Below are 20,730 nucleotides of genomic sequence, written 5' to 3'. Positions count from 1 at the left end.
AAGAGAGAAAAGTTGATTATCGCATGGTTTCTTTAGGCTGGATCTGGGTTCACCACGTGCAGTCCGTTCTCATCACTTCCCAGTATCCCAGGACCAAGGCCGCTACACTGGGCTCCATTCCTCAGTTCACCTACTTACCCTGTGTCACTGAGTTTTGCCACACCTCCTGATTCATGTATATTGTCCTCAGGCCGAGAAACTGTTCTGATATGATTGGCATTAACCCTCCCCCAATAAAAACAAAATTGAAAAGAGCCAGCAAGTTTGCTCAATAGATAAAGGTGCCTCCTGTTAATAAGTCCACTGGAGCTGGGCGGTGGTGGCGCATGCCTTTACTTTAGTCCCAGCACTTAGGAGGCAGAGGCAGGTGGATCTCTGTGAGTTCAAGGCTAGCCTAGTCTACAAGAGCTAGTCCCAGGACAGGTCCCAAAACTACAGAAAGATTCTGCCTCAAAAAACCCCAAAACCAAGAACAAACAAACAAACAAACAAACAAACACATTGCTGAGAGCTCTGTCTCTGGACTCACAGGCTAGAAGGCGAGAATGAGTTCCCATAAGCTGTCATTTGACCTCCACACTCAGAGTGCACATGCACACACACAAAGTAAATAAAAATAAATTAGAAATAGTCTCTTGTCTATAATAGATGGTTTTTTTATGTTTGTTTCCCCCCACAAAAGAGCTTGCAAGATGAGCAAAATGTGTGTGATTTCTGATTTACAAAAAATGAACTTGAGATTCCTAGAAATGAAGCGATAAGGTCTTATTAATTCTGAGAGGTGAAACTGGTTCTGGGGCCTCTCTTTATTCTCCTTTATGGCGTCGCCTGTTAGTAAGATGAAAGGTGTCTTCTCCGGCATGGGTAGCTGGCAAGTTTTAAGCGTACGTAACTGTTGCTTAAACAGACCTTCACTGGAATAGACACTACCAAACTAAGGTGAGGCCCAAGTCATAGGTATGAATATGGCTGCCATCAATTAAGAAATCCAAACTGTGAGTGAGCAGTGTCTCCCGACACAGGCCTGTTCTAAGGCAATTTTGTTGAGATGATATTTTCTGGTACCTAGACAATGTCTCATTGCATACCTTGGTATATTGTCCCTGGCTCTTTTAAAATACTTTCCTAATTTTACGTGTGGGAGTACTTTGCCCACACATATGTGTGTGTATCACATGCATGTGCACAGAAGAGGGATTTGTCTCCTGGGACTGGCATTTTAGACAGTTGTCAACCACCATGTGGATGCTGGGAACCAAATCATACTGTCAGCAAGAACAGCAAGTGCTCCTAACTGCAGTACCACCTCTCCAAGCCAGTGAACAATTGTCAAATCACCGAAAAATGTCTTCTTCCTTTCTAAATGTATTTTTAAGGGTGAACATTGTGGCCTCCGGTTGAGAAACTCTAGTAAAAGGAAGACAGGCTTTTACAATGAAGGACACTCTGCAGTCACTAACAATAGTAATATGGAAGCATGTTTGGCAATTAAAAAGTATTCAACATCACACTACTCAGGTTTTTTTTAATAAAGAATATAAGAATAAATACATGGTGCCATTCTGTTTATGAAAGATTATAGAAAGTCTGGGAAGACAGTCAAATATCAACATAGTATCTTAGGCACCAGGGTTGTGAATTAATAGTTTTAATTTTTATACTGTTTGCTTTCTGGTGTTTTCTATGTGTTAAATATTAGACTGTGGGCTTTATTTATAACTTGAATTACTGAAGACAGTAAGGTATCCTTAACAAAAACTCCTTGTTCATCATGAGGAAAAGGTCATCTTTAAGCAAGTGGAAGATCAGTCTGCTTTTCTTGGAACTACTTGGCTCTTGATTGCCAGGGGTCACTGTCTGGTTATTGCTTACCCTTTTCTGAAGAGCCAAGGACAGGAGTCAGAATCGATAGACCCATCTCACTTTGGTGACATTTACCAGAGAATGCAGTTTCTTGGGTAAGAGGTTCATAAAGTGATCTTCCTAAATTTTTTTGATCTTTTCATCCTATTTTATTTAGACAGGAGCTCGGGCTACTAGCCCCAAACTCACTATATAACCAACTATGACCATGAACTCTCAATTCTGCCTCCCTTTTGAGATTGCAATTGTATACCACCATACTGGTTGATGTGGTTCCTGGATTAAAATTCAGGCTTTGTGCATGCTAGGCTCCAAAAAAAATGAGTTACATCCCTAGCCGTAGTCATGTGTATTTTAAATTTTACTTAATAAAGCATAAATACCTCTCTCATTTATTTAGAGATCATATTTTTGATGGTTAGTAGGCTGTTCTGGTATCAGCAGGAAGAGTCTAGAATTTCTAAACTGTGTGACTCGCCAACATCCTTTCCCAGAATTGCCTGGAGACAAAATACAATTTCTCACAATTTAAGGACGTGACTTTAATGTCTCCAGAAGCCAGGCATTCAGAGGATGCTCAGTGAATATTTGATGGGGAGGAAGATGATATGATAACCGTAGGTCTTTTCTGGGTAATAGCCTCATTCATCCCCTGAGAAATAATGGCTGACAGCAAAGCACAGTCTCTTGTTCCTTTCTGGAAGAAAGGCTCTCTGTCTGGCAGACTGACCAAGGCAGAGTGGAATTGTCAAGAAAACTCTGGGTCTCTTCTTGAGTAGTTCATGTTGAATTCATCTCACCTCCTAATTGGTAAACGTTCTCTGTTCCTTTACCTTGCTTCTGGCTTCCAATTGCCCGTGATCTTGGCCACTTTCTCTTTCCAAGTTCTTTATCATATTTTTTTTTTACCCTTTCTTTTTTCCCTACTCACCACTACCACAATTGACAGTTAGCTTACAGAGCACCTGGTCCTCTGAGGTGCAGAAAGTACCTGATCTTAGTTTATTTTTATGACATCTGTGAGTTTTATAGAAAGGAGGGTGAGATTAAAGAGGAGATTGTTAATGAACCATCTTCCTGGTAGCATGATGGTTTTTATTTTTCATACATTTTCTATTTTCAATAGTTTTGGCAGACCCCATGGGTAACCAGCAAGCTATCAGTCAATTCCATAGATATTTCAACTCAAAAGGCACTCTGGGATAGCCTTTACTGATAACGTGTTCATGTCACAGAAGACAAAGGGATGGGAATCTGCCCATCACCGAGACCATATAACTAGAATAGGAGTTCATTTGAGGGACCACCTCAATCTAGCTGGACTGTTTTTTTTTAAATGGCATAGTTTTAAATTTGTTTTTATTTTTTTATTTAATTTTATGTGTATGTATGAGTACCTGCATGTATGTGTGTGTACCATGTTTGTGCCTGGTGCCTATGAAGCCATAAGATAAGGTCAGATTCCCTGGTTTTGGAGTCACAGACAGTTTTTATTTTGCATGTGAGTGCTAGGAATCAACCCAGGTCCGCTGCAGGAGCATCAGGTACTCTTTAACCACTGAGCTATCTCTCCAGACCCCTGTATATTCTTATTTGTGATTTCATTTAACAACATGAATTCTTATAACTCATATTAAAAAGCCAGGCTAAAGTATAGATTTGCATAGCCTTTTCCACATTTGCCAGTGTATTTTATTTTTGTATAATATTTAGAACATTTCTATGTGATGTGGCCAAGTGTAAGGATAAAAGTGATGTTCTGAGAAGTCAAAGGAAAAAATGCCCATATATTTTCTTATTGTGGATAGAGTCTTTTACACATCAAACAGATTTCTTTTGGGTTCATAGGGGTATGTGTGGGAGAGAAGGCCTATTTGCACTTCCTCTCAGATTGTTCTAGAACTCAACCTTAGGACTGACTAGCTAAGCAGTAAAGGTTGCCTCACCCAGTTGTTTTCACATAGCTGAAGTTGGAAGGTGGTGGCTCACACCTTTAATCCCAGCACTTGGGAGGCGGAGGCAAACAGATCCCTATAAGTTTGATGCCAGCCTGGGCTACAGAGTGAGTTCCAGGACAGCCAAGGCTAGTTGTTAATTGTTTCACAGGATTATGAGGATGTTTGTAGCCTCATGTTCTTCCATATAAGTAGGAAAACATTAGAGAGAAAGCCGCTCTGTCAGCATTTATCAGATTTAAGGTTCCATCAATTTTTTTTTTTGGTTCCATCAATTTTAAGACTCACCTGCACCAAAGAAGAGGGGTAAATGTGGAAAACTGAATCTTGGGCTCGAGCTGTGATAACTTTTATTATCTATAGGTTATGACGTTCTGAAGTTTTCAAAACTCTTTGAATTATTTCTACAATTAAACCCAGAAAATGGATATAATCTCCACATTTTAGGTGAAAGTTGGGGCTGGAGAGATGGGTCAATGGTTGGAGTATGTACTCTCGCAAAGGACCTAATTTCATTTCCAGTGCCCATGTAGGAGAGCTCTCAACCACTTGTAAGTTCAGCTATAGTAGATCAGATGCCATATTTAGGGACCCCTCCCCCAACTCTCTTGGCTTTTCTAGCCAGCCAGCAGGAGACCTTCCTGCAGGTAGGCTCCCCCCAAACCCAACCCCATTGACCAGACCTTCCAAGCTATGAGTCCCACCCCACCCCCAAACTCACCTATCCTCCTGCAACCTTGGTGGAACTCTGAAATACAGCTTGCTCCAATAATGAGGGGACTTAAGAGCCTGCTATAGTACTGAGGGGACTAAGAGCTTGCTATAATACTGAGGTGATCAAGAGCTTGCTAAAACACTGAGGGGAACAAGAGAGAGGACCAAGGGAGTGAACTAGGAGAGAAGACCAAGAAAGCAGGCTTAGAGAGATCTCAGAGGCTTCCTGAGACATTGACAGTACAAAGCAGACCAACATAAATTTTGAAACATTCGGAAAGCCATTGCAAGGATTGGAACAAGGTGCAAAGATACTCCTGGCCTAATTTGAAGGAAGAGATGGGTAGGTGCTAATGCAAGAATTAATTTAACAATCTAAAAAGCAGCATGGCAACACCAGAACTCAGTGGTCACACAACAGGAAGACTTGATCATCCTAACCCAGAATAAGCAGAAGAAAACAACTTTAAACACTGTGAAAATGATGGAGACCTTTAAAGAGGAAATGAAAAACTTCCTTAAAGAAATGGAGGAAAAGACAAACAAAAAAATGGAAGAAATTAGTAAATTTTTCAAAGAAACCCAAGAATACCAAGAAAAAACAATCAAACAGGTGAAACAAACAGTTCAAGACTTGAAGACTGAAATAGAGGCAATAAAGATATCACAAACCAAGGGAATTCTGGATATGGAAAATCTGGGTAAATGAACAGGAACTACAGAGAAGAGTATAACCAACAGAATTCAAGATATAGAAAAAAGAATCTCGGCACTGATGATACAATAGAGGAAATAGACTCATTGCTCAAAGAAAACAGTAAATCCAACAAATTCTTAACACAAAACATCCAGGAATCTGGGATACCATGAAAAGACCAAATCTAAGAATAATAGGGGTAGAAGAAGGAGAAGACTTCCAGCTCAAAGGCCCAGAAAATATATTCAACAAAATTATAGAAGAAAACTTTCCCAACCTAAAGAAGGATATTCCTATGAAGGTACAAGAAGCTTACAGAACACCAGATAGACTGGATCAAAAAAAAATCCCCTTGCCATATAATAATCAAAACACAAAACATACAAAATAAAGAAAAAATATTGAGTTCTGCAAAGGAAAAAGGTCAAGTTACATATAAAGGTAAACCTATCAGAATTACACATGATTTATCAATGGAAACCATGAAAGCCAGAAGGTCTTAGATAGATGTGTTGCAGACACTAAGAGCAAGCCCAGACTTGCATCCATGCAATACCCAGGAAAGTTTTCTTTCGCCATTGATGGAGAAAACAAGATATTCCATGACAAAAACAGATTTAAACTATATGTATCCACAAACCCAGCCTTACAGAACGTACTAGAAGGAAAACCTCAACCTAAGGAAGCCAACAACACCCACAATAGCACAGACATCTGACAACCCTCCACCAACACAACTCAAAGAAGGGAAACACACAAACACTACCACCAAAAAGAAATAACTGGAATTAACAACCACTGGTCATTAATATCACTTAATATCAATGGACTCAATTAACCTATAAAAAGACACAGGCTAAGAGAATGGATACATAAACAAGATCCAACCTTCTGCAATATACAAGAAACACACCTCAACCTCAAAGACAAACACTACCTCAGAGTAAAGAGTTGGGAAAAAAAATTTCCAATCAAATGGACCTAAGAAACAAGCAGGTGTAGCTATCCTAATATCTAACATATAAATTTCAAACTGAAATCAATCAGAAGAGAAGGAGAAGGACACTTTACACCTATAACAGGAACAATCCATCAAGATGTAGTCTCAATTCTGAATATCTATGCCCCTAATACAAGATCACCCACAAATGTAAAAGAAACATTACTAAAACTTAAATCTCACATCAAACCCCACACACTAAGAGTGGGAGACTTCAACACTCCACTCTCAACAAGGGACAGGTCAACCAGACAGAAACTTAACAGAAAAATAAGAGAACTAACAGATTTCATGAATCAAATGGACTTAACGGACATCTATAGAACATTCCACCAAAACACAAAAGAATATACCTCTGCTCAGCACTTCATGGAACCTTCTCTAAATTTGGTCACATACTCGGTAAAAAAGCAAACCTTCACAGATACAAAAAATTGGAGTAACCCACTTGTCTCATCAGATTAACATGGATTAATGTTAGAATTTAACAATAATACTACTCTTAGAAGGCCTATAAACTCATGGAAATTGGACAGTGAATTTTACTGAACCACTCTGGGTCGAGGAAGAAATAAAGAAATTAAAGACTTCCTAAAATTCAATGAAAATGAAGGCACAACATAACCAAACCTATGAGACACTATTAAAGCAGTTGCTAAGAGGAAAGTTCATAGCACTAAGTGCCCACATAAAGAAAATGGAGAAAGCTCACATTAGTGACCTAACAGCACACCTGAAAGCTCTAGAAGCAGACATACCCAGGAGGAGTAGAAGAAAAGAAATAATCAAATTAAGGGTTGAAATCAACAAAATAGAAACAAAGAAAACAATAAAACAATACAAAGAATCAATGAAACAAAGAGCTGGTTCTTTGAGAAAATCAACAAGATAGACAATTCCTTGTCCAAACAAATCAAAAGGCAGAGAGAAAACATCTGAATTAACAAAATCTGAAATGAAAAGGGGGATATAACAACAGACACTGAGGAAATTCAGAGAATCATTAGGTCATACTACAAAACCTGTACTATATAAAATTAGAAAATGTGAAGGAAATGGACAATTTTCTAGATAGATACCATATACCAAAATTAAATTAAGACCAGGTGAGCAATTTAAACAAACCTATAAACTCCAAGGATATAGAAGCTGTCATCAGAAACTCCCAGACAAAACAAAACAAAAAAGCCCAGGTCCAGATGGTTTTAGTGCAGAATTTTACCAGAACTTCCAGAAAGAGCTAATACCCATGCTCCTCAAAGTGTTCCACATAATAGAAGCAGAAGGAACATTGTCAAAATCGTTCTATGAGGCTACAGTTACTCTTATACCAAACCACAAAAATACCCAACCAAGAAAGAGAATTACAGACCAATCTCACTCATAAACATGGATGTGAAAAATACTCAATAAAATACTGGCAAACTGAATCCAAGAACACACCAAAAAAATCATCCAACATGATAAAGTCAGCTTCATTCCAAAGATGCAGGGCTGGTTCAACATATGAAAATCTATCAATGTAATCCTTCATATAAATAAACTGAAAGGGAAAAAAACCATTATGATCATTTCATTAGATGATGAAAAATCATTGGACATAATCCAAACCCCTTTATGAAAAAGGTCTTGGAGAGAACAGGGATCCAAGGAACATATCTAAGTATAATAAAAGCAATATACAGCAAGTAGACAGCCAACATCAAATTAATGGAGAGAAACTCAAAGTGATTCCACTAAAATCAGGAACAAGACAAGGCTGTTCACTCTCTCCATATCTCTTCAACATAGTTTTTTGAAGTTCTGGCTATAGCAATAAGACAACAAAAGGAGAACAAGGGGATTCGAATCGGAAAGGAAGAACTCAAAGTTTCATTATTTGCAGATGATATGATAGTGTGTATAAGTGATCCTAAAAACTCTACCAGAAAACTTCTACAGCTGATAAACACCTTCAGTGATTTGGCAGGATATAAGTTCAACTAAAAAAAAATCAGTAGCCTTCCTATATACAAATTATAAAGAAGCTGAGAGGGAAATCAGAGAAACATCACCTTTCACAATAGCTACAAATAACATAAAATCTTGGGGTAACACTAAACAAAGAAGTGAAAGACCTATTCGACAAAAACTTTATGTCGTTAAAGAAAGAAATTGAAGACAATCTCAGAAAACAGAAAGATCTCCCATGCTCTTGAATGTGTAGGATCAACATAGTAAAAATGGCAATCCTGCCAAAAGCAGTCTATACATTCAGTGCCATCCCCATCAAAATCCCAACACAGTTCTTCACAGACCTTGAAAGAACAACAATCAACTTCATATGGAAAAATAAACAACCCAGGATAGCCAAAACAATCCTGTACAATAAAGGAACTTCCAGAGGCATCACCATTCCTGACTTCAAACTATTACAGAGCTACAGAAATAAAAACAGTTTGGTACTGGCATAAAAACAAAGAGGTTGATCAATGAGATTGAACTGAAGATCCAGATTATTAATCCATACACCTATAAACACCTGATTTTTGATAAAGAAGCTAAAATAATACAATGGAAAAAAGAATGTATCCTCAACAAATGTGGGCATAACTGGATGTTAACATGTAGAAGAATGAAAATAGATCCCTATCTCTCTGTATGCACAAAACTCAAGTTCAATTGGATTAAAGACCTCAATGTGAATCCAACCATACTGAACTTAATAGAAGAGAAAGTGGGAAGTGGTCTTTAATGCATGGGCACAGGAGACCACTTCCTAAATATAACCCAGTGGCACAGACACTGACAGCAACAATAAAGAAATGAGAACTTCTGAAATTGAGAAGCCTCTGTAAAGCAAAAGACACCATCAATAAGACAAAAAGGCAGCCTACTGAATGGGAAAAGATCTTCTCCAGGCCCACATCATACCGAGGAATTATCTCCAATATATATATAAAGAACTCAAGAAATTAGACATCAAAATTTTAAATAACCCAGTTGAAAAATGGGGTACAAAACTAAACAGAGAATTCTCAACAAAAAACCCTCAAATGCCCAAAAGATACTTAAGGAAATATTCAATCCTTAGCCATCAGGGAAATGCAAATTAAAACAACTCTAAGATACCATCTTACACCTGTCAGAATGACTAAGATAAAAAACACCAATGTAGCTTATGCTGGAGAGGATGTGGAGTAAGGGGAACACTCATCCATTGCTGGTGGGAATGCAAACTTGTGCAATCACTTTGGAAATCACTATCGCAGTTTCTCAAAAAATTGGCAATCAACCTACATCAGGATTCAGCAATACCACTCTTGGGCATATACTCAAGAGATGCTCAATCATACTACAAACTATGTTTATAGCAGCATTATTTGCAATAGCCAGAAACTGGAAACAACCTAGATGTTTCTCAACGGAAGAATGGATAAAGAAAATGTGGCACATTTACACATTAGAGTACTATTTAGCAGAAAAAAAAAAAAACCTCAATGGCATCTTGAATTTTGCAAGTAAATGGATGGAATTAGAAAAACACTATCCTGAGTAAGGTAACCCAGACCCGAAAAGATGAATATGGTATGTACTCACTCATAAGTGGGTACTTGCTATAAACAAAGGATATTGAGCCTATAGTTTATGATCCTAGAGAAGCTAATAATGAGGTGAACCCCAAGAAAAACATATATAAATCCACCTGGAAAGTGGAAACAGGCAAGGTCGCCTGACAAAATTGGGAATATGGCGGTGGGGGAAGAAAGGAGAATAGAGAGGAAGAGGAGGGGAGAAGGGGAGAGGTGAGGAGAACTTCAGGGAATGGGATAGTTGAGAAGGAGAAAGGACAGAGATAAGAACAAGGAAAGAGATATCATGATTGAGGGAGCCATTATAGGGTTAGCAAGAAACCTGGCTAACTGGCTCTAGAGAAATTCCCAGGAATCCACAAGGATAAACCCAGCTAAGAGCCTAAGCAATAGAGGAGAGGGGGCCTTATCTTGACTTGTCCAGTAGTCAGACTGATAAATATCTTAAATATCACCATAGAGCCTTCATCTAGTAACTGATGGAAACAGAGGTAGAGACCTGCATCGGAGCACTGAACTGAGCTCCTAAAGTCCAGTTGAAGAGTGGGAGGAATGAGAATATGAGCAAAGAGGTGAAGATCATGATGGGGACACTCACTGAAACAGTCTACTTGAGTTAATGGGAGTCCACCAACTCCAGCCAGACTGAGAAGGAACAAGCATAGGATCAAACTAGTCCTTGTGAATGTGGTTGACAGTTTCATGGCTGGGCACCAGGATTTATCCCTACTGCATGTACTGGCTTTTTGGGAACCTATTCTCTTTGGATGACACCTTGCTCAGTCTAGATATAGTAGGGAGGGCCTTGGACCTTTTCCAAAGCAATGTGCCTTATCGTCTCTGAGGATTGGATGGGGCTGGGGTGGGAAGATGTGTGCAGGGAGTGGGAGGAGAAGAGGGAGTAGGAACTTGGATTGTACAATGAAAAAAGATAGTTTTCTTTTAAAAAAAATTAAAAAACTGAAAAAACAAGAAAACAAAAAAAAAAAAAACCCCAAAACCCAAAAACCCAAAAAGCCATATATAGTCCTCACTTACCCCTCTTACAGCTTCCCCAGTAGTCCAGTCCTTAACCCTTTCTGTTACTTTCAGTTGTGATTTCCTCGTCTAGTCTCCGTCACTGCTTGTCTACGTCTAGAATGTGCCTCAACTTTCTACACGGTCTCCCTCTTTCAGTTCGCTGTCTACCCTATGCTCACAACAATGCTTTAAAACACATAAAGCTAATTTATATTCTTTCCCAAATCCAGATCTTTATATCAATAAATTCAGATTCTTCAGTAGGGATGATGCTCTCCAACTGTACTGCTTTTAACCATCTTCTCTCTTTTCCCCTTCTGGATTTTCTTTCTGTCTTTCAAACATGTCAAACATCAAATTTGTTTTAATTTGAGGAATTTTGTACTTGCAATTTGTTGCCTTTCCCTTTAATAACCTTATTTGGGGTCTGCCTGTCTTGACTGAATTTTTCATCCAAATATCAGACCATATTTTACTTTTTCAGGCAGCATGTTCTTAAAACAACCAAAGTCAAGTAACATTCTCTTCACACAATCTATTCCTCCTTGCTTTCTGTTATCAAGTTTTTTAATTCATCTTTTGTATTTGTGTCCTATGGGAGCAGAGAATACCTTGATGTGTTTCTATTCTCTTAAGCAGTATTCAGTACATATTAATGAGATTAGTTAATTAATAAATTTTATCTCTGTGAACTTTAGCACCCCATACAATAATGAGATTAAATAAATGTTTAGCCAGATCATTTTCCTCAAAGAATGATCTAGCTTTTTATTTCAGCTTGGCTGGCTTGTGCACACTCTATTATGTAAACTCAACACAGGTGAATTTCTGGATCCAGTTTGAGTTTAGAAGATGAGGAACTTACCTAATTTCATAATTATTAAGTTGCTTGATTGCATTCTTGGCTTCCTGCTTATTTGAGAATGTTACAAATGCATAGCCTCTATTGTTGCCATTAAAATCCATCATCATTCTCATTTCATAAATTTTACCAATCTGTAATGAATAGAAACAGAACATTTCTATTTACATATTTATACTCTCAAATGTACGTGCACGCGCGCACACACACACACACACACAAGCACACACAGGCACACACAAGATGCTTGCTGAACTGCCTCCTGCCGTGTTTGGCATTTGTAACCATGGGAATGGTTTGCATACTTGTATAGTGGATTCAGATTAATTATCTAACTCATGGGAAAAGCCAAGTTAAATAATGAAAATAAAGACAAATGGCATTTCAGCCTCCGCTAACGAAATGTGCTTCTGCCTGAGCAAATGACCTTTTGTCATACAACTATCTGGAGATTTATGTAGCGTCTTGAGGAGCCAAAAGTGCATTTGTCATCAGAAGTACAGCTTCTTCTTAGATCTACCCATGCCTTCTGGGTTGTCTTCTAATGTCTCTGTGGACTGACCTTTACTTGGCTATAGTCTGTACTGACATATAAAACAGGAAACAAGGGTACTCATTTGGGACCTTGCTAAACTAACTTCCCGGCTGTCTTTTCCCACTGCCATGATGTCAGAATGAATATAGTGTATCTCTTAGGGACGTTTCTTATTTTAGCAGTTTCTAGGTTGAAAATGAATGCAATCCTCACTCAATACAACTGACAGAGGATCAGAACCTCTTAGCAAAGTAGTCCTTGTTTTCCATCTACCTGTCTATCACTCTTCTCTTCTGCTTGTCCTTATTGTCCTTCTCCTGTACTCCAACTATCTCGAACTAATCCAGACTAAGCAGTTTATTATCCCGAGCTTTGATAAGCAGGGTGATCCAAATACATCCACTGGCTGCACGTACTTCAGCTCTTGACGGCCCTCTGCTTTGCTCACTCTATTCCACACCAAAGAACTCACTGAGGAGCATCTATTTCTTCTTGGTGGACGAGTGAACATCTTTCCTGTTTCATATGTCATCCATTCTCATTTTCATGTTAAGAATTAGAAGAATGTACAGAATTTTTCTTATGCTATCTGAGAGTCACTGTATAAAATCAGTCGCTCCGAACCAGAGGCTGCACATGGTGGCAATTAATTTTTGCAATTTAGGGGATGAGCCAAATTCTCATGCTCAATGTGATTTCTGGAAAAAATACACCTGGCAACATATTAAAATTAACTTTAAGATTGTATTTTTCTATAATTTTGAGTTTAGTATTAAAATGCCATATGGAACTAGGGAAATATTTTCTTTAGTAATCACACAGGGACATTGAGTAACCATGTTTTTAATCTGTTCAGTATATTAAGATAATCATTGTATTTTTCTATAATTTTGAGTTTAGTATTAAAATGCCATATGGAACTAGGGAAATATTTTCTTTAGTAATCACATAGGGACATTGAGTAACCATGTTTTTAATCTGTTCAGTATATTAAGATAATCAATTCTACTTGCAGAAGAAAATTTTACTTGAATCAATATGTATAATACACAAACTTAAGCCAGGCAAGCATACATAATTTCCTACATGAAATGCTACACTTTATAAGTAATATTAAGGTGTCAAGTTGCAGCAGTATCTTATGTTTGATGGATTGCTCTACTGGTCTGTAATCTTAGATACTTGGGATTTGCAGTGATTCGGCTGCTAGGAGAGAAACGGGGGAAGAGATATGAATTTGAGAACTGTCAGCAATAGTCATTCAAGTTATCCGTGCAACAAGACAAAGATCTGGACAAGGACAGTAGCAATAAGGAGACAGCCATTAGATGATGGGAAGATTTTTTCTTTCTTTTTTTTAATTGATTTTATTGAGCTGTATGATTTTCTCTGCTCCCCTTCCTTCCTCTCCCCTCCCCTTCAATCCTCTCCCATGGTCCCCATGCTCCCAGTTTACTCAGGAGATCTTGTCATTTTAATGCTGTCTATAGCTGATGTGAGGGATGTGGGAGAGAATCATCAAACTAAGCACTGGAGAGATGGCACAATGGGTGATGTGCTTGCTCTGTAAGTATGAGGACCTAGGCAAATCCAGATGCAACAGCACACATCTGTAATCCCAGAGCTTCTACACTGAGTTGGAAAGCCGAGACAGGAGAATCTGGAAGCTTGTGAGCTAGGTAGACTTGTATATGCAGTAGTGAACAATTAAAGACCCCGACTCAAATAAAATATAAGGTGAAGACAGACACTAACGCTGTCTTCTGACCACCACACATGTGTTGTGTTGCTTTCTTCCACACTTACACACAAAAACACAATCACACACACATTATATACTTACGTTTCACAGAGAGATTTTTTTTAAAAAGTTGAAAATAGTTAAAGCTAACTAAAGAAAATAGTATTTCTCACCTGAAAGAAGAAATTAAATTTGGACTTACTTTTTCACACAATGGAATGAGTTCATCCTCAAAAAGGTCCCGGGGAAGTTTTCCAATAAAAATCTCACAGCCCCTTTCTGGGGGTGCAGCATCCCAGCCTGGTGGAGGACCACCATATTTTCTTTGTCCATTTTCCTGTGTGTCCAGGAAAGATGGTATATGAGAGAAGAAGACATCAAAATCTTTCCTCATTTTTTTTTGAAAAAAAATCATTTTGGTTAAGGATTATTTTAGGAAATATTTGTCATTGTTGAGTAATTGTAGTTGACAAAGAAGATAAAAGTTAAAGACTTGTCTGTGTCTACGCGAATCTTAACACTTCTCTGCCTCAAAGACTTGCTCAAGATAAACATGACTGACACCTGTAAAGTGCTTAGCAGCACACGAAGGTATTCACGGATGTCTTTACACAATTTCTCATCAGTGACAATGTTTTAGAGTGAAAGGCTGTGCCCTAACACAGCAGAGTGGTTCAGAACCCACTACAGGTCTGGGCAAAGAGACAAAGTCTGTGACTTTGTATTGTTTTCTTGTTTTAAAAAAAATTATTTTTGTTATTTCATTTTACTGTAGTAAAATAGCTCAGTCCCAGTTTCTTAACAATTGAGGAGACAGGTCGCCCTGCTGTTGTATGAATGTCTGAAAGGCAGATCATCAAGGATTCTGACTGTCACTGTGGTCTGGGCTCTGATTTAGCCTCATGGTTGTGTGCAGCGTCGGCACGCCTAGAACTGGAGCATTTCGATTCCGTTAGTTACTCGCTAGCTGCAGAGCTTCAGGCAAATAACCTCTCAGCCCTCAGTTTTCTCATGTGCAAAGTGGGGGTGACAGAAGCTTTTCCCAGAGGGTAACCTGCCCTTGGCCCTTAGCCTGTAATCAATACTCAGCTATTATTAATTCCTTTCTTCTCTCTCCTAATCCAAACAACAGAGAGACCATCTAAACAGTAAAAGGTGGTTAATTTGGGGGCTAACCGCTGCTGAACGATTTCAGCCTCTTTCCAAAGATGACAGTATTTGTAAGATGTTTCCTAATGCTGCCTCTTTACGTGGGGAGCAATGATGTTCTCAGTCCAAAGAGCACTGGCTTTTATACTTCTCTTAGACCTAATAGATTTTTTTAGAGGAATGACACTGGCATTTTCCTCCAGTGCCAACTATCCAAAGTATGGGCGCAGTCTGGCACTGCTGATCTGCTGAAGCTCATTCGTTGGAGTACAATGAAGAAGCTACAATGCCCTCAGCATGGTTGGTACTCCAGACCATTGAGTTTTCATAAAGGACTCAGATGTTGGCATTCTTTGCAAAAGTCACCATTAATAGATTAGATAGTTTTGTGCCAGGATGTATAGTGTTGTGTAACAAATGTAATCTATGGAGTGGAAAGAAAAAATGCCCCAATAGATCACTCCCCTCATCCTCAAAAATAATTACTGGCAGAAGCTTTGATCTTCCTTTCCAAATATTTTCTGTGTATACTTTTGAAAGATGTGTTTCAGTTTAAAGACTTTGTTTGGTGAGGTGCCTGCTTATTGTTTACAATGAAAATAAAGCAGCTTGTGCTATCACTTCTAGGCTCTGTCTATACCAACTTCAGTTTCCAATATTTATTTATTTATTATTTATTCTTTAAAGTGATTTATTTATTTTTATTTCATGAGCAATAGTGTTTTGCCGGCATGAATACATGTATAAAAGTGTGGGTACCTCGGAACTGAAGTTACATATAGTTATGAGCTGCCATGTTGGTGCTGGGAATTGAAGTTGGGTCCTCTGGAAGAGCAGTCCATGGTCTTAACCACTAAACCATCTGCCCAGCCAGCTTTCAATTATTTTGTTAGTATTTGATCTAACACTCTTTGCTTCACAGTCTTTAAATGATGTCCATAGTCAGAGTCACCTTTTTATTCGGAGTTAATTTATATGATGTTGCTTTAAATAATGAGATGGAAGGGTGTATTGTCTTGGTTACTTTTTGCTTCCGGCCATTGGGCATGTCTCATCTTACTAAATCTTTCTAGTTTTGCTTACAGAGTGCTTGTAATTTTACCCTAACTCTTAAAGGATTATCCAGCAACAAAACTTTAATATTACTAACAAACCCGAGAAATGACATACTTCATCTTAGTTAAACAACAACAAAAACTATCCCCCCCCCACAAGAATGTGGTATCTGTTTCTCCACTGAGAGTTTTCTAAACATGTCTATTTAATATTTGTGACGATGGCCAAAGCTTAATTTTCTGGTGTTCTAACTAATACATGGATATCAGCTCCTGCCTGCACGTAGTGTCCTACACACAGAGCAGGGTCATGGCGCAGGAGCTATTGCTGTCTTAGAAGACACGAGGTCTGGAAGCAGTTTCTAGAGGTCACAAAGTTGTTAAATAGAGAAGCTAGGGTTTGAACACAGGAAGTCAGCCTGGGTTCATCACTTTAATCCCTATATATTATGGCCTTAATGTTGGAAAGCCTAGGGCTCATGATCAATACAGATGTTACACTCAACAAATAAAAATGTTTTTCCTGCCATTAATCAGAAAGTGCCCTGCCTCACTTAAAACTCTTTCCAATATCCAGTCATTCAATTACACAAAATTTTGGGAAGAACATATCTCACACTGGTTTATACAGAGGGGTGTATTATTAGTTCTGGTCACCATTCCCTCCCTAGGCCAAATCTTTCCATTTGGGCGATGGCTATCCTTCCTACATTCTTTCCTGTATATCTCAGATATTTATAATACCTAACTGATTGTTAGAATACACAGTATAAATTTGGCCAATATTTTCACCCCTCAGACTGAGGGAATCAAACTCATATTCTATAATGGCAAAGTGGCTCCTCTGGAATTGTTGATTACATGAGTTTCCTTTGAATTGAAAAGAAATAAGCAATGAGCAGAATGCCCTTTCTAAGTCTCACTTCTATTGTCTTGATCACTGTAGTTGCTAAAAATAAGAATGTGTATGTTATGGGTATGAGCACTCCATTGCTTACATGCTTTAGAAGCTTGTTAATTGTGTTTTTGTGGTTTCTATAAACACATGAAGAATACCCAATAATAGCCTTGGGGTTTGATGATTCCAACCAGTTTAGAGATGGCCTGAAGTTCACGCAATGGGGAACATTTGCCCTGGGAACCACCCAATACGCCTGGAATGCGGCAGCAGGAGAAGCCCAGAGCAATTTGAGGCAGGCACTAGGCATTAGTCACAGGGTCAGAATAGCTGTCCGCTGCTCTGAAAGGACAGTGGACTGATATTTCAGGCCCTGGTTTTATAGCTGAGGAGTTTAAAATAAGTAAAGCCAGACTAAAACTGTGCCTTTCTCTTCTGGCTGGTATCCTCAGGGCCTCATTCTCCCCAGCAACCCAAACGTATTAATAGTTTAGGAAACAGATTTAAAATACTTTAGAGGATTTTTTTTTTTAAATGTGAGAGGGTGTTTATCAAACTCTGGGAACTTTTACCTTTCTTTACAATTAGGTTTTCCCAACGTTTTCTATTTCCGCACCCACACAAATAGGTAGAAAACTTTGAACTGTCTAATTAAAATTTGAGTACTCAATTCTAGTTATGAATACTGTTTCTTTTTTAAGGATTGCATGCTGAGGCTGCCTAGGAACTTAGCTTATGTCAAGAGTGTTCAGAATTTCATCCTCCACAGATAGTTCAAGTTCTTCATGATGAAATTATGGCTAGCATCTTCTTGTCCTCGGCTAAAACTAGGTATCTTTGTTTAGTAGGTCATCCTGCACAATAAATCTTAGAATTAATGCCGAAAGTAAGCTGTTATTTTGTCCACTGTGCATCAGAGCCTATTGTACTGAAAAAGTCTATCTTCTGGAGGATTTGAAAGCGTCAGCTCTTTGCTTCTCTAGCTTTCCTTGCAGCTTGGATGGCTGTAATTTTTAGTAGTAATAAATTTGAGTTCTGGCACAAAATTTGTAACAGTTCAAACTTGAATGTTGAACACTCAAGGATTGTGGGTATATTTTCTTGTCATTATAAATCTGTGAGGTGCTTTTGGATTTCATTCATATAAGTTTTCCTTTAACCTGGATCCCGAATCCAAACTTTAATCAGCATCTAGGTATGGAATCTTGTGAAATTTGAATACATGTACATATGAACATAGCATGTTATATATGTAATATATGCATATATAATATACATATAATACGATATATATAATATATTGAGTTCATTTAGCAGTGCTCGTATATATGTATGTAACACTAATGAAGGAGAGATCATAAATTTCTGAGAGAGCTGGTCTTTGAGACATGGAAGAATTTGTGAGGGGAGAGAGAAGGGTAGAAATGTCAATACAGTACTCGTTTATGAAATTCTCAAAAAAAATTTAAATTAAAAAACACAAACTTTTAAAGACATAGACTTTTTTAACATAAGGTTTTCTGTTTGATTAGCCAGAATTGTCTCCTGTTTTTTTACACATAAAAGTAATGGCAACAAAACAACAATTCACTATCATAGAGTCACGTATTACATAAGTCTTCGAATACGATAACTCATACAGTCTTCCTCATGTGTGAATGAGGAACCACAGACACAGAATGCCCCTAAATTCATGCACATAGAATTAATGGCAGAGACACAAGTGAGTCCTAAGCCATGCTTTTAGCTACAACATTGTTTCTAATGGTTCATACATTTTTAGCCCATATTCCTCATTTTATGAGGAAAAAAAACAGGGTTCATAGACATTACATAAATTGTCTAAAATTCCAGCAGTTTAGATAAATGCAGGAAACACTATGCTGAAGGTGCCATGTTGCTCAGCTGAGTGACATTTATGGCATATTTGTTATTGAAAGCTTTCTTCCCATGTTCTTTTCAGGTTAATCAACCTTTTGCTCTCTATGCTGCTAGGCCTACTTTCCTTCACAACTTCAGCAAATAGGTAGACCAGATGGTTTCTCCCTGGGTGTGAGCCCATTCATAAATAAAGAGATCACTAATGAATGACCCTTCACCCAGTCACTATTAATTTCAATTCTTTTAATGACTCTGGAGATTTTTATGCTGTCTGCATTATTTTTTTTCCTGGTTCTCTTTGGTTCTTTGTACCTTTTATCTTCACTCTACGAGAAAAGAAATTACACATCTTTTTAAATCAAACTGCTTTAAGATCTTATATTTTTTCCACCTGACCATCTGTATTTATCTTCACACCTGTTATTGCAGATGCTGACCAATTGATCTATTCATGGTGGTATTTCTAGCTCCCAGCACCTCTGCATGGTTCCCAGAATTGGCACCAATGCATTTTGAGAATATCTGTCTAGATTGTGCTTGCTAAGGTTCATGAGTCTACACTGTATGCTCCCAGATATAAATTTGTAAGATCCATTAAACGATTTTGTTATACAGTTTTTTAAAATATTCTGCCTGTGTTACAGGTCTCTCATTATAAGCTGGGCAAGGCTTATAGGCCTTAATTAAAATATACTAAAATGTAGATTTGTTGCCTTGGATCAACAGTGTTATAGTGAATATTTGTCTTGTGATTCTATGTAAAACTAATTCTATATAAAGTTAATTCTCTATAAGAATCATTTCTTTGCTATAGTTTATTTTTTCTCTTGTGAGACAGTGCCTCACATACTACTAGGTATTCCAGGCTGGCCTGTAACTTTTTATCTTCTTGCCTCAGGCTCCTGAATACTGTGATTAGATGTATAAACCACCATCTGGGGTTAGACTGGGAGGTTTTGTGTGTGTGTGTGTGTGTGCAAGTGTGTGCGCATGTGTGTGTATGATTAACCTATATACTATAAATTTTGGTGTTGTTATCCTTATTAGTCATTTTTATAATCCATACAAGGTCTATGCAAGATAATATGAAATATTATTTGCCTGAAGGCTGCTGAAGGTCCATCGCCTTGGTAAAACGTCCCATCTTCATTTTAAGTTTTATCATAATATTTCAGTAATATCATAAGGAAGAAGAAAACTCTAAAAAATCGAATTGGCTCTATTAATGCAATCTCTTGATACTTCTTCACTTTTGTGGAGCATGTGTTGCAAAATATTTGAAGCATTCAAAGTCAAATTTTCTATAAAAAATAACTTGTACCTTGCAAAGTTTTTGCCCACATACAGGGATATTAATTCGAGAACAGACAAAATCAGAAACCAGAAAGCGTATTCTGATCACAAGTTTTTGTTCCTGTATAAGAGAACATGCAAAGTGCCAGCTGGCTTCAGAGACCAGCTAACATCCCGTAGAGAAGTTTGTGTAATGATGGGCTTCAAACCACGTGTTTTCTTTTTGATGTCTAAAATTGCTTCCTGTGCTCTGCTCACCTGTCGTTCTGGGTACATGTCTTGATGTATTTCTGCCATGTCTAGATACCTATCATATTTTAGATACAAATCAGTGAAGGACTTGCAGACACTGTCATGTGCTTTGGGCTTTTACAATCTGTAATTTAGCCAGTAGCCTCAGCTTGTTAAACTACAGATAGCAACCTACATGTGGGTTTTTTTTTTTTTTTTTTTTTGGTTTTTCGCGACAGGGTTTCTCTGTGGCTTTGGAGCCTG

The 20,730-nt window shown here is 38.0% G+C and overlaps 1 protein-coding gene across 2 annotated transcripts in view; it reads right to left on the bottom strand.

The window, feature by feature from the left end:
* The window catches only part of A1cf (APOBEC1 complementation factor), a 78,015-nt gene that overhangs the window by 23,826 nt on the left and 33,459 nt on the right, over positions 1–20,730 (bottom strand). For both annotated transcript variants that reach the window (XM_013348001.1, XM_005352139.1), the window contains exons 3-4: positions 14,162–14,296; positions 11,687–11,817 (exon numbers count right to left, since the gene is read on the bottom strand). In XM_013348001.1, the coding sequence (XP_013203455.1) occupies positions 11,687–11,817; positions 14,162–14,296 (266 nt within the window). The remainder of the gene's footprint in view (positions 1–11,686; positions 11,818–14,161; positions 14,297–20,730) is intronic.

This window comes from Microtus ochrogaster, chromosome 8, assembly GCF_000317375.1.
Source record: "Microtus ochrogaster isolate Prairie Vole_2 chromosome 8, MicOch1.0, whole genome shotgun sequence".
Lineage (NCBI taxonomy): Eukaryota > Metazoa > Chordata > Mammalia > Rodentia > Cricetidae > Microtus > Microtus ochrogaster.
Note: the sequence above shows the minus strand (reverse complement) of the source record. Positions and strands in the feature narration are given on the sequence as shown.